At 47.5% G+C, this 24888-nt stretch overlaps 1 protein-coding gene across 3 annotated transcripts in view; it reads right to left on the reverse strand.

Annotated features, from left to right (window-relative positions):
- Positions 1–3017: 3017 nt before the first annotated feature.
- Positions 3018–24888, reverse strand: part of LOC138448954 (zinc finger protein 773-like) — a 205067-nt gene continuing 183196 nt past the window's right edge. For 2 of the 3 annotated variants that reach the window (XM_069604733.1, XM_069604732.1), the window contains one exon: positions 3018–4434. In XM_069604733.1, coding sequence (XP_069460834.1) covers positions 3704–4434 — 731 coding nt within the window. In that variant the 3' untranslated portion in view covers positions 3018–3703. The remainder of the gene's footprint in view (positions 4435–24888) is intronic. The other variant, XM_069604734.1, reaches the window with a different exon arrangement.

The following is a 24888-nucleotide window of genomic DNA, read 5'->3' on the forward strand; positions in this document are numbered from 1 at the left end:
TTTCCAAAGGCGTGAAGCCCAAGCTTTGTAGTTCTAATCATAACCAAATGAGTATCATGCCAATTAGTGCTCACCATGCACTTTCATTGTTTTTGGGGTACAGTCCTACCTTTTCTGTGCATACACAGTCCATATTTATTCAAAGGATCCAAAGGATCTAGGGAAGCATGATGTTGAGCCATTGTTTCGTATTTCCTTACAAACTTACATATTTATCATTTGGAAGCAGACATGTTACTTATTTTACTTACAATGTTGGTGATCTGGTATCTGTCATTTCACGGATTAACAAAGGCATTCCAGGTTTGACCGTCCTGAAACATACCACATGATTTTTGAAACAGGATTCCACATTTTCAACAAATACAAAAAAATAAAAGCCTGTGTCTTACAGCTGTAGCCATTGTTATCCCATCCCCAAATGAACGTGTACTTACACGGATGCATATTCATTTCCAACAAAATAAGCGGGGGTCATTTTCCAATGCCCTGCAGTGCAAAACCAGGCGTAAATGTCTTACACCTAGTTTAACACCAATGTTTGCATTCTGGGGATCTCGTCATTTTGGCAAGTGGAGTGGGGGCACAGAACAGGATTGCCGTTTTCACCTCCCCTTCCAATATACCTGCCAAAACCAAACGCTGTACAACCAGCAAGTGAATGCTGGAATCTGCCAGATTTTAGCGAATGCTTAAAGCTGGCAGGTTCCATAGGAATCCATGTCAAATGCGCCATGCCAAGGGTGCTAGGTTTAACTTGCATTTTTGCACTTCAGTCTCAAAACCACGAAATTTGCATGGAGGGCACTGCAGTGTATGTAAGTGCACATCTTGGTGGCCCCCTCTGTGCAATTTAGAGTTTTTAAAACTGGCCCCGAAAGTTTAAACATTTTTCGAAAATGTAAATGCTCATGCTGCAAGACAATTTCTTCTTCATGGCTATCATGTTTTTTTTTTCTCTAAACACATTTGAAATGTGTTTTCGCTCATTAAGAATGGAAGATGTTCATTCATTGTTTGTACATACCTTTAGAGCATGCCTCAAATGTCTCTGAAAAGGTGTGTTCTTATGTTGCGTGACGAAGTCTGGTGCTGACCCCCACCTAAAGCCTGGGAGAAACCCAGGAAAATCAGCCGCCAGTAGCATGCAGTGGTACAGGGTGGCACCTGCAGAGGACCCCTCCCAATCGCTGGTCCCCCACCGATCCTGGAGACCTAGCTTTGGAAACCTAGACTGTGCTGATAAATATTTGACTTGCTTCCAAAGAACTAGTATCCAGTTACATATGACGTCAAAGGACAAGAGATCAAATGCCAATGAAGTCATTAGGTCTGGCCATCATTTAAATTCCTGGATCAGTCCGGGAATGTCAAGTCTGAGGAGCCCCCGCCCTGGTGGTCTCCCATATATCAGTGTCCTTGTGATTGACATGAGACCCGTAAGAATTAGAAGCAATGGCCTGAACACTTACAGAGCCTGCTACGACACCGGTGGGTGCCGCGCCAAGGGAGACCTCAATGGAGAGGACATCTCCAGAGGTGCAAAACTAGAGCAAGGGCAGAGATGTAGAGCCTACAGATCAGCTATGTGAGATCCAGTGGGCCACAATGGATCCCCGTGGGCACTCGCCACACGAAGCAGTGACTCTACAGTGTGGATGAATGTGGTGCGGCTGGAGCCACGAATGACGCAGAAGAACTGCAAACCAATGGAGCAGAGCCAAGAAAGGAAAGAGGGACTTCTGCCCAGACCAAACATGGCATCCAAGGCTTCTGTGTCCTTGGGGCACTCACTGCAGAACTGCATCAGGTTGGGCAAACTTTGTTTTTGAGGTATACATCCTATCCGGAGGCTCCACACAACTGATCAATGCACTAACCAATAAAGGACACTGCTAGATTGGACAATGAGGTCTACATAAGCCCAGACCTGGTTACTGTAGGAGGCGCAGTAAGGGGGTAATTAGACTGGAGAAAAAAAGGATATCTGGATGGCGAGCATTGCGACCAAGCTCCAGGAAAGCTGAAAGGCTGGACAATGCTGAGAAGCCTGACAGAACTCAGGGGTACGAGAGAGATGAAGGTGCTGACAGTCCTGGAAAATCCTGACAAAGCTTTTGGCCCCCAGAAAGCTAAGAACCCGAGTCATCGGACAGCCCGGGACCCCTTCAAAATCCGAGGACTCCTGAACAGCCATCTTGCAACTATAGCCCCTAAGGGTAAGCTGGGCACCATAACCCTCAAGCAGAAAAACGTTAGCCAGGCGCTATAATCCTGGATGGATTACAAATAACAAGCAGGGAGCTACAACGCTGCGACTGTGATTGTGGGAAAGAAGAGGTGCACTACATCCCCGATTCTGATTACAGCAAATAAGCACCAAAATCTCTGTGACTGCGCTTAGGACAAAAAAGTGAGATGGATGCTATAACCCAGAGCGTGTATCGTGAGTGAAGAGTTAGAGGGGGGTGAGTATCCCTATTAGAAACCCAGAACCAAAGATTTCACCCATCCCGGCACATTTTCTTTTGATCGTCCCAATACAGGATCACTCTTTTTGGTCCTAACCAGAATAGAAGTGCTGCGATGCCTACAAGGTATTGATCCTTGTTGACAGGAGAAACCCTTCAGATGCCCTGGGAGCTCTTAAGCTTAGTCGATTTAATAAATGGACACTTTAGAGATTAATCCACTCGGACACGTTTTGTTCAGTTGTAGGTTAACCCCAGTTGCCACAGCCCTTTATCCTAACACCATCCTGACAAGAGATGAAGTGTTGAAACGTATATGCTACGCCCCGTGTTTTTTCGCTCCACCACAGTTGCATGTACACAATGTTGTATATACCCCGTTTTAAAGTGTACAACTTTTCTAACACAGAAACACACAATTTGTTTCAAGAAGCAGCAAAGATATGCAGTGTGCACTTCACAAACCAACACAAATAAGCAGACATTATGGTTACGTTTTCTTTTCCAGACAAACATCACCCATTGATGGCAAGAATCCACTGTGTGTGTGAGTAAAGGCATATTTATTTCCTTTTCATATCACCTTTGCAGAATCGACCACATTAACCCCACACGTGTTCTCAAGAACGCCTTCTTCCTGAAATTCAGCTTGGGCCTCATGTGTGGACAGCATGTATTTACTGGTCTAAATAATACAGCATATGTTGTGCCTCCTAGGAAAAGGGGGTATGTGTCAAGGCTGACACCTTCTTTGAATTGTTGTGACTATTTTCATACATACTGGAGGCTCATGGCATTTCTCTGGTGTGTGTTTGTTCTTTTCTTACAGGGTTGATGAACAGACAAACCATTTAACACATATGCAGGACCTTTTGAGTAACCCCATTCTAGCCAGGCCATGAAATAGAATATCATGTTTTACATTGCAAGCAGCAGTTCCTTTCGACCATCCGGTGCCTACCTTACAGTTCTTAACCCTGTAATGTCATGCTCGCGGTCTCGTTTGGCTTACTGTGGCTCTCGGGGTGTGATCACACCATAGGGCTGACATTGGATAACCAGCACAGCACCGGCTCTGCCGTTTGTTTAGGCACACTATGGCAACACCAGCGCTGAGGGTGTGGTGATTCGCAATCACCATCGTGCTGAGATGCTCTAACAACCCCTTAACAGTGATCCTCCCAGGGTGAAGGTCTTCAGCTGTGACGTGGGGATGGAAGTGTTCTCTTTTCTCAACCGTCGAGTTTCTTCTCTCGCATGTGTGTACGCTGATGTTTCATGAGGTGTGGTATCTGTCTGAAATTCTTCCCACAGGTAAAACATGTGTGTGGTTTATCTCCAGTATGCAGTCGCTGGTGGGTCACCAGCGTATGCGAATGTCTAAAGCTAGTCCCACATTCACTGCACACATAGGGCTTCTCTCCAGTGTGTATACGCGTGTGCCTCATCAATATCTGTGAGGTTTTGAACGTTTTCCCACATTGATTACATATGTGGAGCCTCTCTGCCAGGTGTTTCCCCCGACTGTGCATGTTTGATGACACGCTGATGCTCGTTATACAGTCGCTGCAAGTATTCGGCTGCTCAGAATTGTTCATTTGCTGGTTTTGATGTCCACTTGTTGACTGGTTAAAACAAATTCCACATTGACTACATATGCAGACTTTTACAGTCGTCTGCAAATCCGGTTGTTCGCTCATGTTTAATGATTCATCGAATCTTCTATTTTCTGACGAGGTTGTTGGCCTCTGCCTGCCATGCCTTTCCTCATGTGTAAAAGAGTTTGGCTTCGGATTGAAACCATTTCCAACGTCAGCATTTGGGGTCCCTCCAGGTTGGATTCTGTGATGGTTCATATCATCTGATATATGTCCAGTGTTTTTCCCAAATTCGCTGTAAGAGAATATGCTTTCCCAGGTCATAGTCGCTTGTTTTTCTATAGAGTTGTCTGAATTGTTAACACCTTCAGGGAAGAAAAAAAAAACAGAAACCTTCAACAAACATTATACAATTAATGTGATTATGTTACATAAGGAACACTTCTATTGATATATAGCGTTGTATTGATTTTAAATATGTCCTGGAGAACGTGAACTCTAGTACTCAAAGATTAAAAGACAAAACAGTAGTATAGATAAAACGCATTGTTGCAACAAACTGGTCTTTGTGTGGATTGTGTGATGTTATTGTGTGCTGAGCAAACCAAAGTGTTTTCAGCTCTGTTTGTGTGTGTGTGTGCGCGTAAAAGTGTGTGTTCAATGGGACCCTTCTTACACAGAGCAGGTTTATGCTTAGATGCTTAATCACTACCATCTACACTGGATGAAGGCATCAGTCTTTGACAAAGGTTTGAGTGTTTAGGTGAAGCTCATAAATATTGCCTTGTTTTTTTTTTTAGAGAAATTGTGTAGCATGGATGCATATTCACCCAAAAGGGTATTCATGGTAAGGTACTCACCCGTTTCCTCTCAGATACGTGGCTAATTTGTACACATGGAATCCTCACTCTGCCTTTCTCAAGTTCTACAGATAGCAATGCCTATTCTGTGTCCCAGAGCTACATGATCTGTAATCTTCCCATGGAGCCCCTTGGTGTTCACCTTAGAGAGAAAGGCATTGGTGTACAAGGTCAACTCTGCTAATGACAAATACTGATTTTTAGAAAATCTGCCTGGAGAAACCCTATTTACATCAAATGAATTCTTCTTTATGTTCACATGACAAACTGTTTTAATCATGGCTCCTTGAAACTAACCTTGATGGCTTCTCCACCAACCTCATGCCAAACCGTCCTCTTCACCATTGGTTCGTCGGTTCACATCCAGAAAACAAATACACGTGTAGCGGGTCATCCCTCAGGAAGACCTTAATCCATCTACCGCCATCCAACATTCAAGCAATGGTACGGGCACTTATCATCGCACGCACAGACCACTGGGCAACTTCCTACTAGCAAGCTTCCGGGACTCATGTCTCCCTGAGAGCCACATCGTGGGCTGTTGCCCTCAGCATCACTGGCCGGTGTGTATTCAAACAAATCAACCGTTCAGCCAACATAAAGAGCCCCCAAGTTGTAGAACAAAACTTGAGCTAGCCTATTTTTAAGTTTCATTCTGGTTAAACTGGAGTGCTAAATCAGTGCCTCTCTTTATTGCAGAACACATGGAAATAGAAACTAAAGCACCATCGAAAGAGCGAGTATTTGCCTTATTATGTTTAGAAGTCTGAATTCAACTATATTTGAGTCCTATGTCTATGATGCCATGACTACGGCCCAGGAACGAACATAAAATAAAAGAAGGACTCACGTATGTGAGAGGGGGCATGAAGGGTGTGAAAGAAAGGCTGTGATTGAGAGAGAGAGAGCAGACTGAACGAGGCCAGAGAAGCAGCAAGTCGTGCTGCTGACAAGAGCTATAGACAATGTTACAGCAGACCAGTATTATACGGTTCCAGGAGAAAACAGAGGTCACTCTGTGAGAGGCGGCATGAGACCCACGCTGCTGCATTAAACCGCGACTGCAAAGCACATGCCAATGGAACACTAGTGAACTCAGAGAGACACTGCGAGGCCCACACTGCTGCAGAGAAGTGTTACTAAGCCGCGAGAGATGCTGTGAGGCACAAGCTGCTGGAATGCTGATGAGGTACTGTGAGGCACTGATGAGGTACTGTGAGGCACATGTCACCGCACACTGTTGAGATGACACGAGAGACACTGCAACCCATCTAAATGTTGGGGAGATGCTGCGAGGCACAACGCAACTTTCAATCAAGCTGCTGGAAAACATTTGAGGTGGTGCAAGGGACAGTTCTAAGGTCAAGCCGCTGTTAGACTGTTTTGTAGTTGTCATTTATATAGTGTCTTTTACCAGAGTGTTGGAGATCACGGAGTAGGATTAGAATGCATGCATGCATTTGGCCACAAGAAGGTTTAGCAGGGCTGGGCGGGCTCCAGTAGAAGCCACCCAAGAAGATCAGGCATGTGGATGGGTCCAGGGTGGGGTCAGGAGATGGTATTAGCGCTAGAGACTCGCAATTTATTTATTCATTGTTCGCTTTTTAGACACTTATACAGGAAGCAAATACAGTTTCAAAGCCCCACAGGGCAACAGGGAAGGCAAAGCAGATGATAGACAATTAAAATTACAATACATAAAAATAATATAAGAGAATACAATGAGGAGGGGGGAGACAAACCTACTATGCCTTGTGAGTGCTCAGAACGTGCAAGTGTAGAAGGAAGAGAGAATGGGATAGGTGCTGTGGTGCCTATAGGTGAACAACAGGTGAAGTGCAATGTAGGGCAAGTGCGAGCCTCCAGGGAGGAGGGTGAGCCGAGCCAAGTGCTGAGGAAAGACAGCAGCTGGGATGATACAGTGTGGGAGGTCAGGGCCCCGAGGATGCATGAGGGCGCTGCACACCAATCAAGCTACTGTGCGATTAGCAGATGAGAGAGAGAGGGAAGGAAGAGGTAAAGAGGACGGTCTTGAGGCTGTTCCAGAATTTAAGAAGGTTCTGCTCAAGCCATGGCCAAGGCGTCAAAACCCCCCAAATCTGCCGATATTTCCACCATGCTGCTGACCTCGGAAAAAGGAAAGAAATCCGATCCCCCTAAACTTACTCCTCAGAAAACTCCCGAAGATAAAGGAACGCTTGCAACAAAAGAGGACCTCCAGGCCTTCATGTCTGACATCAAGGCGGAATTCAGATCCTGTATGACTGAGCTGACTGCTAAATTGGAGCAAACGGAGCAACGGGTCAGCGATGTTGAGCATAGGATGGGGGAGGCCGAGGAATTGGCCGTGGACCACTCTAATTCGCTAACGGAGATCCAACGCACCATCCAGACACTGATGGACAGGACGATTTCTGAGAGGGAACTCCCCGGATACATAAGTCTCTTCTTCCAGTCCCTGCTGCCGGATCTAGATGAGTCACTGCTCCTGCTTGACCGTACCCACCGACTGCGTCCTTGCCGGGGATCCGAAACAGACCCCCTCCTGATGTAATCACGAGAGTTCACTTTTATACCACTAAGGAGGCCATTTCAGCGATTGGCCGCTCGAAAGACGAACTCTCCTTCCAGGGCTCCCCGCTGCAGATCTTCCAGGATCTTTCCCCTCTAACTCTCCAGAAGCGCAGGATCCTTCGCCCGCTGTCGCTCTTCCTACGAGACCAACAGATCCGCTATCGGTGGCTGTTTCCCACGGCGCTACTGTTCTCGTACAAGGGTACTCCGCGCACTGTTAGCCACCTTGATGACGCGGCATCAATCCTCCGCCCGGATTCCCCCGGGGGCACAGAACCGCAATCCGCAGGCCAGGCAAATCTTCCGCGGGACGCAACATCCCCCAGACCGAAGCGGCCCCCTTGGGCGAGGGTGCAGAGAGGCCGCAAACCTAAATGACATGAGCAGGTACGCCTAAAGTACAGCTAGCAGGACTCACTAAGGTTCTCTCAAGCTCGCCGCGGACCCCATGCGGTCCATGCCCCCCTCCAGGGTAGATTTCATCTGGTTACCCCTGGAGAGTATCTCAACCATGCGGGCCGTGTTGCCCGAGGACTGTTTGGGTGACCGGGGGATCTACCGACTGTTTATTCCCGGCCCCCCCGGCCACAGTTTAGGCCCCCTGTTGGAGGCCGATGTTACAAGTTCCTGTCTCCCATTGGAGACCTTTCTTATAAAACCTTCAGCAGCAGGAGACCACAAAGCACTGGAACCCTCACAGCTATGGCTGACTTGACCTGTTCCCCAGCGCCCCCCCACAGGAAGCGACCTTGGAGTCCCAGCCACCGCACTTGAAATTGAAATTCACCACCCTAAACGTAAGAGGCTTGAACCCCCCCCCCGAAGAGAAAATCCGTCCTGCAAAGGCTACACGACGAAGGGACTGCTATCGCCTTCCTGCAAGAAACGCATCTAATTCCAGCAGACTTCTTTCGGTTGCGAACCAGACTCTACACCCTACAATTTCTGGCCTCCGGCGGATCCAAGAAGGGAGGCACTGCTATCCTCTTTGCTAAGGACTTGAAACCTCAGATCCTGGACACGCTGAGATGCCAAGAGGGTCGCTTTATGGCGGTCAAAGGCATTATCTTTGGCCAGCTTTATACTCTTATTTCATCCTACGCCCCGAATGAGCATCAGGAGGGTTTCTATCAAGACCTGGAGGACTCCCTCCTCCCGTTCGTTGAAGGACAAGTAGTCATCGGTGGTGACTTTAACGGGGTCCCGGACCCCGCCAAGGATAGGTCCCACCCCCCAACACTCCGGGACTCCAAGTTGGCTATAGCACTGCTCCACCTGTTTCGCACGCTGAACATTGTTGACACCTGGAGGGTGCTGTCCCCTGAGGAGAAAGATTTCACCTTCTATTCGTACGTTCACCGTACCTTCTCTAGGATTGACCTATTGTTGGCCTCCCCCCAGATCCTGACCTTTACGGACAAGGTTACGATTGGCTCTCGGATTCTCTCAGACCATGCTCCGGTCTCGCTCACCCTCCGGGCGCATGATCCGGATCCGCCTCTGCGTCGCCAGTGGAGTCTGTACGACCCTATTTTAGGGGACATGGCAGTGAGAGACACTATCGCCAGGGCGATCAAAAACTTCTTCACTGAAAACCGCGACGAGGATACCTCCCCGGCTAACACCTGGGACGCCATGAAGGCAGTGCTTAGAGGGGAGCTGATCGTCCAAGGCGCCGCGTTCCACAAGCGGAAGCAGGCGGCTCGCGCTAACTTGGAAGCCGAGGTCCGCGAGGCTGAGGCCATTCACAAACGTAAGGGCTGGTCCTCGTCAACCGAAGGACCCTAAAAGATTTCGGGGAAGAGGCTAGAGGCGCACTACGCCGATGCTACGGCAAATGTATTAACTAGAACCAAACAGTGGTACTACGTCCATAGCAATAAGGCTTACAAACTGCTAGTCACCAAACTGGCTAAAGAGAAGAGCAGGAACTTCATCCAGGGTCTCCGTGACATGCAGGGAAAGATCCACCATGCGGAGAGTGAAAAACTGCGACTGGCGGTTGCCCACCAATCGGAAATTATGACGGCTGTGCCACGGGACCTAGATGAGCAGCACTTATACATCCGAGAGGCGGCTCTTCCGGCCCTCGCCTTGGAAACAAGAGATGGTCTGGAAACACCTATCACGATTGAGGAGGTGGAAGAGGCCATCAAAAGTCTAAAGCTTAGGGCCCCTGGCCCCGATGGGTTCTCTACACGCTTCTACAAGCTCTTCCGCTCCCAATTGGTGGCTCCTCTGTACCGTCTCTTCAACTCATTTGTAGCCACGGGCTCGGTCACCCCATCGATGCAGGAGTCCATTACGGTCCTGATTCTTAAGCCTGGGAAGGACCCCCATGAGAATAGCTCATACAGACCCATCTCTTTGTTGAACTTGGACGCTAACATCTATTCCAAGATCTTGGCCAACCGTCTCGCGCCTATTCTGCCGAGCATTGTGGACCCAGATCAGACAGGGTTTATTTTCCACAGGTCAACGAAGGATAACATCCGCAGGGCACTGGACCTGATAGAGGTCGCCAGTCAGGACTCCCAACAGCTAGCTCTCTTGGCACTAGACGCGACCAAAGCTTTCGACAAAGTGGACTGGCCCTACCTTTCCTCTGTCCTTGAGGCCTATGGCTTTGGTTCGACCTTCAGGAGGATGATCCTAGCGAATTACCAAGCCCCTAAAACCCGGCTGAGAATCAACGGTCGTTTGTCGGACCCGATTGCTCTTACATGTGGGACGCGACAGGGATGTCCTCTGTCCCCCCTCCTCTTCGCCTTGGCGATGGAGCCGCTAGCCCAGCTAGTGCGCCGGAACCCCCTCATTACTGGTCCGAAGATAGGCCCAACACAAAATTGCCCCTTATGCGGACGATGTGCTGCTAACCATCACTAACATTAAAGATTCTAGGAGGGCAGCCCTGAACGAAATCCAGGACTTCGGAAGGGTCTCGGGGTTCGCCATCAATTTCCCAAAATCATCCGCCCTCGGAGTGGGCCTACACGCAAGCGAGAGGGAGGCCTTGGAGAAGCACAGCCCGCTGCAATGGAGCACCCAGGCGATCTCATACTTGGGGGTTTGGATCCCTGCCCACCCAACAAAAGTCTACCAGGCCAACTTCCCCCCGCTCTTTGAGGAATTGGAAAAGGACCTGGCTCGCTGGCAGACACAGGAGATCTCGCTGTTGGGGCGCATCACGACTTGTAAGATGAACCTCCTCCCCCGCTTCCTTTACGCCTGCGCATCGCTCCCAATCTCGATCCCTCGCCCCCCTCTATTGCGCCTCCAAAGGAAGATCATTGGTTTCATCTGGAAGGGCAAGAAACCGCGGATCCCGCGGAGGACGATGATGGCTAGTACTAGACTGGGGGGACTAGGGGTGCCGGACTTTCCGGAAATATCAAATTGCAGCCCAACTAGCCCACTTTCAAGTGTGGGGCCTCGCCACGGGGCGCCCGAAATGGGTGGAGATCGAACAATCCCGCCTCCCTCTCCCCCTGCGCTTTCTTCCGTTCATTCCCCCGCGCTACGCTGATGTTGGCCAGGAGTTCTGACTGCCACGAAGCAGTCATTAAAGGCATGGGAGTGGGCCCGCAGATGTGGTGGCATCCCAGGAGGCTTTTGTGCTCTCTCCCCAATCTTCCTTAACCCTGCCTTTTCTCCGGGAGCTTATCCTAAGAACTTTGGGAATTGGGTGGCAGTGGGCCTTGAGGTCTTGGGGCAGCTCTTTGAAGGGGACACCCCCCTCAACTTCGAGCGATGTAAATTGACCTTCAAGCTGACAGAGACAGATAGGTTTACCTACGCCCAGCTGAGACACTGGTGCTCACATCCCCAGATCCGGGAGGCTGCGACACGACCCCTAGCTCCGCTGGAGCTCACAGTGAATGACCTGCCAGTCCGGGGGAAGATTTTGGCCCTCTATAAACTGTTACTGGAAGACCCCCTCCAGACGAGGCCCTCCTATATGTCCCAATGGGAGGTGGATTTGGGTCATGAGATTGAGGACCATACGTGGGTAGATGTTTGGACAAGAACGCGCACAGCATCTCGATGCATTACTAACTGGGAATGCTCCCACAAACTCCTCCTGCGCTGGTACGATCCCCCTTGCGCCTCCACCGCTTCCAGAAAGCCCTAGATCCCCATTGCTGGTGCCTTTGTGGCCACCTGGGTTCCTATTTCCACATGTGGTGGACATGCCCTAACGTGGGAGAGTTCTGGAGTCAATGCCTGGCCATCATAAAGGACATCACCCAAGTTGAACTCCCGCTTGCGGCTGAGCAAGTCCGCCTGGGGGTACCGCTCCCGGGCTTGTATCCGAGATCTGGAAGGAGGGCAACGCTGATCTCCCAATTCCTCCCGGCAGCCAGGATCACAGTGGCTCGCACCTGGAAGTCGGTGGAGGGACCTCTTATAACGCTCTGGTGGCTTAAGTTGTGGGACATCCTGATAGCGGAAAAGATCACGGCAGCTAAGGCGGGTTTGCTCCACCGGTTTAATGACATCTGGGCTCCCCCGTCCTGGACTACGATAAGAACTATCCGGCGCTGACCTTCAAGCCACGCTTGGTCGCGAGAGCCCTGGATTCGATGGGCGACTGTTCGGCCCCGGATCAGGCTGAGTGAGGCTCGGGACGGGGCCTGCCTGGGGTCTTGGGGTGGGAGGAACATGTTTTTCTGTGCTATAGGCGCTGTGAGGCTATAAGCATTGCGAATGTATCTGTTCTCCTGCTGCTGTTTTAAAAATAAACAAATAAAAAAAAAAAAGAAGGTTCTGCTCAAGATGAAGAGGGAGGGGGAGGCTGTTCCAAAGAAGGGAGCCAGCTGAGCAAAGCGATCGACCGCCTGCCCTCAGTTTAGCAAACCGATTTACACACAAGGAATTGTTGCCAGAGGAGTGCACTGGTCTAGAGGGGGAATATTTAGTAAGTAAGAGTTGCAGGTAGTGTGGTCACCGGCCCCAGACAGCCTTGTGGAGGGATTTCAATGTAATCCATGCAGCAACCGGGAGCCAGTGCAGACTTTGTAGGGCAGGAGACATGCAGTCCCTGGGATTGAGGCCAAGGATACGCCTTGCTGCCCGATTCTGGATTAGCTGGAGGGGTCGCAGAGTGGACAAAGGTAGATTATAGAGGAGGCTCTTGCAATAGTCAAGCTTAAAGAGAACCAGAGCCCGTGTAACATTGAGCCTCTGGGGGAAGATGAGAAAAATTTGAATTCCTTTGAGAAGGAAGAGCCAAAAGTGTGACTTCTTGGCAATGTCCTGAGTGTGTGGGAGGAAGGAAGGAGAGAGAGGAGTCGAAGATGACTGAGGTTCCTGGCTTCAGAAGAGGGAGCAGGGGGAGAGCCCATGGAAGGCAGCCAGAGTGAAGGGAAGAAGTAGGGTGCAGGGGTTCCAATAGGAAGGATCTCTGTTTTGCTCGCATTGAGGCAGACATCATTGGAAGTGCAGCAGGCCTGGATGGCAAAGAGGCAGTTAGGGATGATGGAAGGTACAAGGGTGTCCACAGGAAATTTGAAGAAGAGTTGTGTGTCATCAGAATAGCACTGGAACATGGGGGAGAAGGAGGAGATGAGGCGTGCCAGCAGAGTAAAGTAGTTGTTAAAGAGTCAAGGTGAGAAAATAGAGCCCTGGGGAATGCCACCGGTGGAGAAGGTGCCCAGGATGACTTGGGACGAGTCAGGTAGGAAGGAGGTCAGCCTTTCCAGTGCCCACTTCAAGATACCAAGGATGTCATGGAGCCTTTTTAAGAGGATGGAGTGGTTGACTGTGTCAAATGCAGAGGAGAGATCAAGAAGGATGAGAACAGCAGGGGCGTTGGAATCAAGGGATCCATCTGCCCGAATTTGTCGTAGGTCTTTGCTGCATACTGATGTCAGGGGGTTGAGGCATAGTCTGGTATAAGTAGGCTTAAATACATTAAGTGTTCAGCTAGCCCGAATTGTGTCGTAGGTTGTAGCTGCATTCTACTGTGAGTTGATGGATAGCCGTTCCTGCGGCAGATGTCTCCGGAAGTGGCGCATTTATACATATATACACAGCACCGATGGAGTTATCTTTGATATTGCTGTGTCATCAGAAAGTCTGTGGAAAAAAGATCAGCTACCCTCTTGTAGGCACCATGGGGGGCTATCCTCAAGTCTACTTATCGCAATAGACTGGCTGACCTAGTATATCTACAGGCGGATTTAGGATAGTAGAGTTCTCTAGGGACCATGGACAGGCTACTTTTATAGTCTTACTAGGTATATTCCTGGTTCTATTTACTCTCCCTAACAGCCATCCAACTGTGATGTCAGGATACCAAGGCTGAATTAGCATCTTTAAGTGTAATCGAGGGATTACCAGCATAGAACTGGGGTATGAAGGCGTGCTAACATCATGGGTGCAGCACAAATGACCATTCCCAGATCAATTTAATGCACACACTGGCCATACAGATGCCAGCCTAAATTCTTCAAGAGAAATCCGACTACAACTACACTGTTTCTTCTAATGAAAGCATGTGCTAAAACTACACAATTCTTCAAGAGCAACACATTTCCTCTAACAATCAATCTAAGTGTACCACATTGCTTGTCTCTCACAGATAAGTCAAACACATTTCCTACCTCAGCAGCCTATCTAGGTGTGTAACAATTCCAATCCCACACAAACGATCTAAATATGACATTTTCCTCTGGCAATCCATTTAAGTATAACACATTCCCGCCCGAGTTATCCATCTAAGAGCAACACATTTCCTACCCCCAAAATCCATCTAATAGAACATTCAGAGTGCTTTTAGAATACACAGCAGAGGGAAAATGCACCTAGATTCTAAATATATAGCAGAGCTGCCCTCAGTTGCAACAATAAGTAAACTGGGGAACCAGTGCAGGACTCTTAGATGGACGAGTCATGTGAAGACCGGGAACCACAGGGAGCTGAAAGGAACCACATGTAGATGGCCAAAAGTGCTGGGAAGCAAATGAACCAAAGCAAGACAACACTGCATTCTGGGAATTTGAGTGACAATCCCATGTGTGTCAAAGACATTGAGCGAAGTAAGAAAATACTATATTCTGGGAGTTGAAAGTATTTTGTATTTGGGACAAAAATTAAGTAAAGAAAGGCAGTGATGCGTGGAGTAAAATTACTAAATGAGAAAGGCATTGAGGAAAATAAGTCAACAATACATTATTGCCACTGGTCGAAAGGCCCAAAGCGTTTTGTACAGAACTAAGAAACAGTGGCTACACCAGCCAAGGCAGTCTAAGAACTATGGGAGAATGAAAGCCACCTGTGTAGTGATGCAACCCAGGGAGGCAGTAAATGGAGGAACCCCAGAACTGCTAGAGTCCTGCCAATGCACGCTAGATAAACCTAGCGCACAGCTGCCTCCTACAGATAACTGGTGAAGAATCCATAACCAAATTAAGAGTTCTCACACACAAACACACCCAAGCAGCTAAGGAGAGACAGAAACATCTGCTGATTAAGGACTATGGGCCTCAGAACAAGTTCAGCAATATTCCCATAGTATTGCGGAACTACTACTGCCAAACTCGGTGATCATCACTCACAATCTGGTGAATCCTGTCCTATTATGAATTGCAATAAAGTGCTGTTAATCCACATTTCTGGAATCCACAGGACGCCATGGGGATTTCGAAGAGTTTACTGCCGGTAAAAGTGGAGGAGAATTCTTCTTCAGTTTACATCCATTTTCAGTATTTAGCAGTCCAGTAAAAAGGACGACAAATCCATTACTAACAAAAAGGTTGTGGTAGCAGATTTACCACTACACTGACAAAATCAGAATGAGACTGTTAAAACCATGCCGGTAGTGGGAGTCCCAGTGTTGCATGCAAAACATACGGCAGTGTTAGGGAGAATTCTCTGCATAGGCTAATTTCCCAAACCTAGCGAGTCCCCCAGCAGCTTTGCTGGATTTTTTGGGGTTTATTTTTTTCTCCTGCTAAGAGTGAGACTCTTTTTCTCCCACTCTTAGGCATGATTTGAGAATGTCCTTTGACTTTGTAATGTGTTTTATGGGCTATGGGGTCTTTTACTCCATATGGCTTCATGTGTTTTTGGGATGTGTGTTACACAGCACCCTCAGTGCAGTAACACAGGGGTGTCATAGTGACCCCCAAACATAGACTCCATACCCTGGGACTGACTACTGTCTCCCAGGGCATGTAAAGTCACCATTGACTTTACTAGTCTTAAATTGTGAACAGAACCAGTACAAACCATCATGTTGTGGAAGTACTGGTAGGGGTAATTAGATTGCCCCAGGGTCTGTTTTTCGAGGGGGCACTGTGCAGTCCCCCCTCGTCGAGTTTCTGGCTGGTGGCAGTGGTTACCATGCGAAATATTCCACCGGAATATTTCCTATGGGATTTTCCGATTCATTTTAAACGCACCACTTTTTTGGTGCAATGTTAAAGATACCGCCGGGTTATTTATTTAATATTTATTCCCCGGTTGGGTCTTTTTGAAAGGACTCTGTTTTAAAATGGCATTTGTGTTCGCCTCTGTAACTCCAACCCAAGTCGAGCCCTTTGTTCCACTTTTGGCGGGCTTCTGCACAGAAGCCTCCAAAAGTGGTGCCACTCTGTCTGGGTCTACAGGATGTGTGCGAGGGGGGAATAGGCACCCTGGACTGAGTTGCCTCAGCAACTCAAGTCGCACTCTTGTGTGATTGGACCAGTGGTGAGCCGCCCGGCTCACCACTTAGCATGTTTGAGTGACAGCTAGGACTGGTGAATGGGGGTTTTCTGCATAAAAGCAGGGCTTTGGGGACTGGAACTTCAGAAGTCGCCACAGGACCTAAAGAATCCGAAGAGGGAGAAACTGAGCCAACCAGCAAAGACGACACCACCGGTGGAGCACTGCTGAACCGACTCACCACTTCCCAACGACAGAGAAGATCTTCATCCTGGAGAGTCTTCTTCCATTGAACTGGTGGGGTTAACCAGTTCGCCCTCTTTTCGTCTTCCTGGACCGGCTCGTGGTCGAATCGCCCGTGCCAAGCACCCTAGCGGCCGGATAGCCACGCTTCACCACTATCGTGAATAAAAGGGTAGTACCTTTTAACCGGGAAACTCCGCGGCTGGTTTCTTCCCTGGCAGTGCAACGACCTCCAGCTTTCCTCCACGTCGAGATCTTCTCTTCCGCTGGATGAAGCACTGACTTGCACCCACTGCCAGGAACAACTGCCCCCGCTGGAGCTTTCTCACCATTTCAGGTACTGTGTCCCGTCTGGTCTCCCTTGCAACAGACTGGTCTCCCTTGCAACAGACTGTTCAAGGTGTCCCGTAAATCCTTGACTCTCTATCTTGGGGTGACCAGGGACTTTTTAACTAACTTTTCTGAACTGATCCAACTCCTTTTTGAACTATCTGCAAAGACTTTCAAGTGTACTTCAACTGTGTGATCTTGGGCACATTCCGCCTTGCTCTCTCCAAGAGTGGGCCTGGCCTATGAACTTTCTTTCTCTACAGTAGACTCTGCCTTTCTTGACTTGCTGTGGTTCTTAGTGTTGGTATTGTGTGCTTTTCTAATTCTGCCTTTCCCTCCCTTTTTAAATAATTATTGGAGTGCCATCTTGGTTAAGCGCTCACCTCTTTATTTAATAATAACTGGTCTTCTTTTCCTAAGACTTGTCGAATAATTAATCAGGGAGGTGTGTATATTTCTAGTGACTGTGTTTGAACTTGCTTGATATATTAGTGCCAGTGTATTTTTACAAGTGTGTTTTTAAATAAATAATTATATACTTTGATACCAAAGCTCTGGTCAGTGTTTGCTTGTGCTACTGTATAGAAGTCTGACTGCTCAGCCACAGTTGCCAGGTAAATCTGGGTGGTACAGACTGCTACCAATTGGGTTTACTGCCAACACCTGTAGTCTTAAACTTTTTGCAGTGGTCCCTAAGGGAACTGCACAGGTTTCTGCCTAACAGGCAGACACAGGTACACAGCAACAAATTGAAGTAGTCAGCTAAAATACACAACCAGAGATGGGAGGCAATTCCGTATAAACTTGCGTACAGATCATTACGTCAGGAAGCAGTCATGACACTTTCGTCTGACCCAAACATGGTGGGTACACACATGAAACCAGTAGACAACTCCCCTCACCTGGGGTTAAAGAGAGTGAGGGGTTACCTACAAAGGAAAGATGTCAGCACAAGTGGCCAGGTCCAATCAGGGCCACGGCAATACAGGAATTAACTGTGTGCACGTGGCACCCAGATAGATTGCACTTTTGCGCCTTTACTACTTGCTCTGCATGTGGCACTCGCATTAAGTGTTCTAATGCATTTTGATATCTTAGCGGGCCCGTGGTACCTAGAATTCGCATGGTTGCACTTCATGAGAACACAAGGTGCTTCTGGGTTTAGACATACGGACCCTGGGACCTTAATCCACGCACACGAGAGCACTACCTTTCCTGGTAATCTACTTTCATGCTGTCATGTGGCTCCCTTTATTATCCATTTGCTACTTGTTAATTGTCACCAACGTCCCTGATCTGAACACAGCTGGAATGTATACCTCGGTTTCATAATACTTGTTATTATTTTCTTTTTTAGCATTGGATTTATTTCTGTTAATGTACTTGCTTCCTATTTTTTTTTTACTGTTCTGAAACCCAGAGGCAAATCATTGATTCGGTAAAATACCTTAAAACTAGTAAAATCACAATGACATCATCATCATCCAGTTCAGTGAAAAACCTCCTGTAGGTCGGGTTGCAGGGTTATGTGCTCCCCCAACAGTGCTTACTGGGGGGGCACACGTGCCTACCACAAGGACCCACATAACACTGGTTGCTAGCTTGACACCCATTTTATTACAAGAATGTGCTTATGTATCAGCATCGTCCCAGTTAAAGGCATAGTAGCACGCCTCCTTTTTCATAGCAATAAACAAACATTAACCACAAATAACACAACCCCCCAACACTGCGTCACCCACTTCCATGGTATCGACCCACTACTGTCCGTGACCATTCACTTATCCACATTCACTTATCCATCCAGTACCTAATTGCGTATTTGTTCAGGCCGACCTCTGGAGCTTTGCAATGGTTATCGTCGACCCTCGGTCTGATCTTTTGGTATACACATGTTAGGGCTCACCACAGTTCAACTCTCCTTTTCCTCAGTGGTGCTGAACTCTAATCTTCCATTGTCACTCTCTTCTCCTTCGTTGTAACAAAAGTCTTTGGTTGGGGACGTCTCAACCTCAGTCCCAGAATCTGCTGCTTTCATCTCCTGAACGACCCTTCCAACTTTCGAGAAAAAAAACCTGGAATTCCTTGTTACTGTGTCTTGCCCATCCGAGACTGTGACCACCACCTGGAATGAACGTGGTTCATATGTCAGTGACATCTCAGCACCAGCATGATGGGACCATACTAATACAGAGTCTCCAATTATCAACTGTTGATCTTGCAGCCTCCGTCTCCTGTTTTCCTTTTTATTTAGTCTCTGCCTCTCCACCCGATCTCATTATCAATTGCATCTGGACTCCGAAATTCGTGACTTTCATGACTGGGGAGCAAACCTCCCAGACATTGCGGAAACAGCGCCTCCGCAGGGCAACTCCCATCGAGCAATGTGGGGTGAATGGATAGTCAAACAGGAACTGGTACAGTGCCCGGTGAAGGCATCCACCCTGACCTCTGGCAATCCAAAATGCTTATTCATGGTCCTCATAAATCGCCATTAGTCCTTAACCACAAAGAAGTGACCTTCCAGTGACAAATTCCACATGCTTACTTGAACAGCCAAAACCCCTCACCCTGAAATGGCGGCCCATTTTCTGAGCAAATCTCTATGGGGTCCATGCGTAGCAAAAATCTTTTCCATTACCGGTATTACATCAGCCAAAGCCGTCGATGACACAAACTCCACCTCCGGATATCGAACCATTGATCAATTTTGCTCGCAGATTGGTAATGCATTTGAAGCGGTCTGTTCCTTGGCACGGCTCATCATTGAAAGGACTGCAACCTTTGGCTCTCCAGATGTTTTGGACTACAATCTCTATCAGCCCTACCTAGCACAATCAATGGTGGGGAGTCATGGGAATCATTGTCCAAAACATCTGGAGAGCCACAAGCTGCAGACCCTTTTGAATGCACGTTTGCGCTCGTACAGGAATTAAAAACAACTAAGCTGCATATACTTCAAAGAATCAATCTCACCTTAGTTTCCCCCCAGAAATGTAATAATAGCAGCAACCTAATTTGGAAAATGTGTAATCAGTGTCAATTTTGACCAATACAAATGTCAGATGACCCCTGCGCAGTATACTTATATGAAACGGACCTCTCAATTTCTCACTGCATAGAAGGCCATTTCCTGTTAAAATGCTAAGACTGAATATTTTGCATGTTTGACCCGTTTGCTGTCTTACTGGACCGTGAATGGCATAAACAAAGTGAGCTTGAATCAGATCCACACATTAAAAATCTATTGCAATAATTGGTGGGAAGGCTTGAATGTAATGCTAGTGGATAAAATGATGTGCTTGCTGTGACAATGCCATTCCCCTGACCTTGTCAACAGGGGATGGAACCCCTCTCAGCCGAGGGTGGGAGGCCTACCAGGGAAAGATCCAGAGCCAGTTCCCCGGTGGAGGATGGTGGAAGTTGAGGGGGTCCCAGTTCCTGCCCCCTTTCTTGTGCCAGCATGATGTTGTGCAGTACCCAGTTGTCTCACACCTTGCCTCATACAAAATGCTTGCCAGACTCATCCTTGTAGAGGCAACAAACTTGAGATGGGCCAAAGCATGCAGTGCCAATGAGAGAGAAGCCCTCCAGCACCACACACAGTCTGGAATCTAAAATCAGAGCAAAACAAGTCAAAACAAAAACCTCCAGCTTCCAGCACTGCCGGCATTCTGCCCCTGAAAGGGAAGATCCAATGGGTATAGAGGAAGACCAGCAAGTACGCTGTGGCGAGTGGAGTCGCACAACGCTCTCTAGCACTGGCGGCAAAGCTCTGCAGCTTCGTTCCGTAGACGACTACGGACTTAACAACATGGCGGTGGCATCCAAGAAAACTGTACTTACCATAGGGGTGCCCAAGACCTGCCCCTCCAAGTACATGAACAGTGAGCACCATGGGCCGCCATCGTTATTTCGTGACAGGCCCAAATGGAGAAAAGGGGCAGGGTTTAGCCCACTATTTCACAGTTTTGCTGATGGCAGGGGGGGCCATGAAAAGAAGAACAAGAAGCATGAAGTTGTAGGTTCTTCGGGTGAGGTCGATGAACGTGAAGGTGGCAAACCAAGAGACAAGCAGGAGGAGGAAAGGAGCGGTGGAATGTGGAGGTGATTTCTGGAGAAAGTGAGCTATTCGTTAGTGAGCGCAATTGATACTGTGGTGGCAGTGAGTGTGGCGAGTGTGGGTAGGCGAGACAGTGTAAGAAGTGAATGTGAAGAGTATTTGACTGAGTGAAAGGTGCTTGTCAGAGTAGGAGGTGGATGGAGTCATAGTAGTAGTTTGGACGAGGGAGTGGTGGTGTGGAAGATTGAGTGGTAGTGTATAGGAGGGAGTAGTATAGAAGAGGGAGTTGATGTAGGGAGGATGGAGTAGTAGTGTGGAGGAGGGAGTAGTAGTGTGAAGGAAGATTAACTTATAAGGGTGGAAATAGGACTAAGAAGGAGGGAGAGACATTGGAGGGAGGGAGAGAGTGGAGAGTAGAGGCAGGTGAACTTAAAGGGGGAGTGTAGAAAGAGGCAAGGAGAGGGAGAAGAAAAAAGAAAGAGTAACTGAAGTAATACAACAACCAAACAAGGTGTCTGCAAGTCACAATCTCAAAATTCGTTTAGAACACCAACAACTTGGTAGAGATGGGAAACTAAGCAGTCTCTGAGGGGGTTTAGTTAGATAAAACCATAGGTCTTTCGGTGGACATCAGAGTTCATTTAGGCTATTAGTATACTAAGGGTTAAACAATCAATATCTGCTAACTAGGGTTAGGGAGGAGGGGCTTTAAGGAAAGAGAGAGTGAGTGTTAGAGTAAGAGTGAATGAGTGGGAGAGAGTGAGCAGGAGACAGCGAGAGAGAGTGACTTGTGTTTGTTGCCAGGAGGGAGTTACGAGGGCATATTCCTCTTTTTGGACTGTATGCATTTTAGTTATCATTCATAGCCTGGTTTTGTTAAATGCCACCTGCAGCCTCAAAGGCCTAGCTACATCCATCACTTGCAAAGGAATAGCCTCTCATATACTAAGGGATTGACGTCAGGTGATGCAGAAACTGGCATTATATGCCTGGTGCACAGGCCCATTAAGAGTAATCATATACTTGGTTCCAGACTAATACATATTCATATCCCAAATGCAGGATAATATGATCAGTACAGTATTGCAAGCCTTAGATCCCCCACTGCATACCAGAATGTAAGTTTCTATTTTCAGTACAGAGGTCCAACAGGACTTGCATATCCCCATATGCTCTCTGCCTCACTCAGAGGAGTTCTTTCACAGAACTACATATCCCAAAATGTATCGCTGATGTTTATTCAGAGAGATCAGAACAGCCAGACACGTGTTTCAAGCTCAACCGGCTCTTCATCCGAGGCTTGTGGTTCAATTGTAATTCTGCACGGCAATCAAGATTACAGAAACGAACGGTTCGAGCCGTTCGTTTCTGTAATCTTGATTGCCGTGCAGAATGTTTCCGCATCCGCGAAGCATTAGAGTTGTCACAACCACAGGCAAACTTATGCCTTTATGCGTTTGAACCTTTCACTTGAACCACAAGCCTCGGATGAAGAGCCGGTTGAGCTCGAAACACGTGTCAGGCTGTTCTGATCTCTCTGAATAAACATCAGACCGCAGCTTATATTTGCACTTTCTTGGCGCAGTGTGTCTGTGGATCCCCTTCTTTGCTTGTTTATTTACCGTGGTAGTACATTGGCAGTGTACCCACACCTCACAGACACCCGCTGCCTGGTGCCAACTCTCTAATTAAATTGTACAAGCGCTGTGGACATTTTTGACTTATTCTGCCAATCTCCTTTTGTGATATCCCAGAATGTACTCTTTCTCTCCGAGTTGACATGCATTCTCCCACACTTGGGAAAACAAGTTATGTTAAGCTGCTGGGATTTATACCACACAGTGCTGCCATTTGCATGGTCTGCAGGTGCAGTGGTGAATGGGTTTGGTTAAGTAGGGAGAACGGGAAATGCAAGATGCCTGTAATACTGTGTTGATGCGTGCAGTTCTGAAGGACCTGGTTACTATGTGCAGGCTTGTTTCTAGGGGATCTGTGTCGAAGGCAATGGAGCAGTGGTGGGCAAGCAGAAGTTCCCCAGATGTTCCGGCCAACAACCCTTGTGATCCCTCACCATTGACACCCCTTGGTAGGGCTGATAGGAGCTGCATGCCCACACATCTAGAGGGTTGCGAGTCACTACTACTGGCAAAGAGGTGTTTGTGTGCAAATGGGAGACTTGTGTACCTATGATGCGAGGGTGTGTTGCCCGGGGTGACTGCTTGTGAGCAGATTGTGCAGGTATACAGTTCTGTTGGTCTTCGTATAGTGTGAAGAAGAATGTTAGCATTGGGCAGGAACATGGGCAAACAATTAATCTAGGATTCTAAGGAGCAAAATTAAGTGGGCAACAATTAAACTAGACCAACCAATTCAACTAGAGCAAACAATTCATATAGTGTTAAGGAGCAAAATACAGAGGGGCAACAAATAAAGTAGGACAAACAATTCACACTGTGGTACAACTATTAAACTAGGAAACAATCCATACATTGCAATAATGAAATTAGGGGAAACAAGGAACAGTACCACAGATCCTTCTGCACAACCCAGTGCAGTAGCTCGAGAGTAAATACACGTTCCAAAAACTGCCTAGCCTCACTCGGGAAAAGGCTGATAAGACTATATATTCAAGAATACATTATGCCTCACTGAGTGCAGGAGCCCGCAGAGGACAAGATGTACCAGAATGTACCCTACCACGCTCAGAAGTGTGCATATTATAACATGTGATCCATAATGTGACTGCCTCTACGTGCTCTTTAACCCTGCCATCTATACTACCCCTGGAAAAGGCTTCATGGAGAATGAGCTTAATGACTGCTCTCTAGCAAGACGAGAGGAGATGACCAGCATTCGGGAGGCCAACAGCTAACCGCCTCCCCACCCTGTCACAGATTCCTTCATGGAAGGAAACAGACCAGCCGTCAATCAAACGGCAGACTGCACTAAATCTGTGTAACCAAGTCTGGAATAATGTGACTGCCTTCTGACACTCAAGATCTCTTTTTCATGAGTTTGTTCATCTTAACTTCAGATGCATTAGGTCTCATAGACTGGTAAGGACATTGTCCAGAGACTCAAAAAAGGGTAGGAGAAGAGCAGATTTATTACACGGTCCAATGTCAACCACGAGTAGCTCACTTGGTACTGTGTTTGGCAATTGTAGCCCCTCATTTCAAGTAGGATAAACTAAACTACAAGCCTTAAAATGCACGAGGGAACTGTGCATAGGTGACCTACTCAGCCTTCAGATGGGACAAAGCGGCAGAACTGGAGTCCTCTCGACGAGGTGCAATGGCTACGTTTTTGCCACTTTCTCACACTAGGCCTAACTGTATCACCCCAGGGCAACCATTCAATCTTTAGTTTCTCTGTTGCCCTATCTGCCCACATTTTAAAACGCTTAGAGTTAAATAAGTAACAAAATTAAAAACTAATAGACATGGAAATGTACATTTTCTCGTCTTATTTGGTAGTCAACGAAAACCAACCTTAGGGATTTGTCTACTTTATTAACATAACTTTCAGTTTCTCATGCCTCGTACAGTCTTAACTTTTCTTCTGTATTCTGATAGTTTGTAGTTGTGTACCTGTGCTCCTTCATAAACTGGAGACGGCAATTGCAGAATGCAAAGAGTGCAGCTACATACATTTGACATAAAGCAACTCAGGATCTCTGAAGTTAGTGTAGGATCTGGATAAAACCGCTCCAGCTGCCCTCCAATTGTGCCAATTCTGAGATGTACAGTCACTGCGTACCATAGTCTGACATAGAAATAAATAGGCTGGTCCTCATTTTGAGTGGTTTTTCAAACGTTGACTTACTTCGAGATAGAGATTACAGTTGTGCATAGAAGTAAAACATGAAAGCTAAACAGGGCATTAGAAATACACTAGGAAATAGAGGCTGTGACAAGTCAATACAAATGACACATACACAGAACTCTAGCTTCAGATGGTTTATTGTTTTGTAAGCATAGTTGGCAATTTCTGTCTTTTTTTAGAATTTTTCACCAAACTATGAAATAGTCTATTCAGGCTAGGGCTCCGCTCAGTCTATTGAGTTGTCTTCTCCAGTCCGCTTCTCTTTGGAGTACCTA

This window comes from Ambystoma mexicanum, chromosome 1p (assembly GCF_040938575.1).
Source record: "Ambystoma mexicanum isolate Mex_15411 chromosome 1p, UKY_AmexF1_1, whole genome shotgun sequence".
NCBI lineage: Eukaryota > Metazoa > Chordata > Amphibia > Caudata > Ambystomatidae > Ambystoma > Ambystoma mexicanum.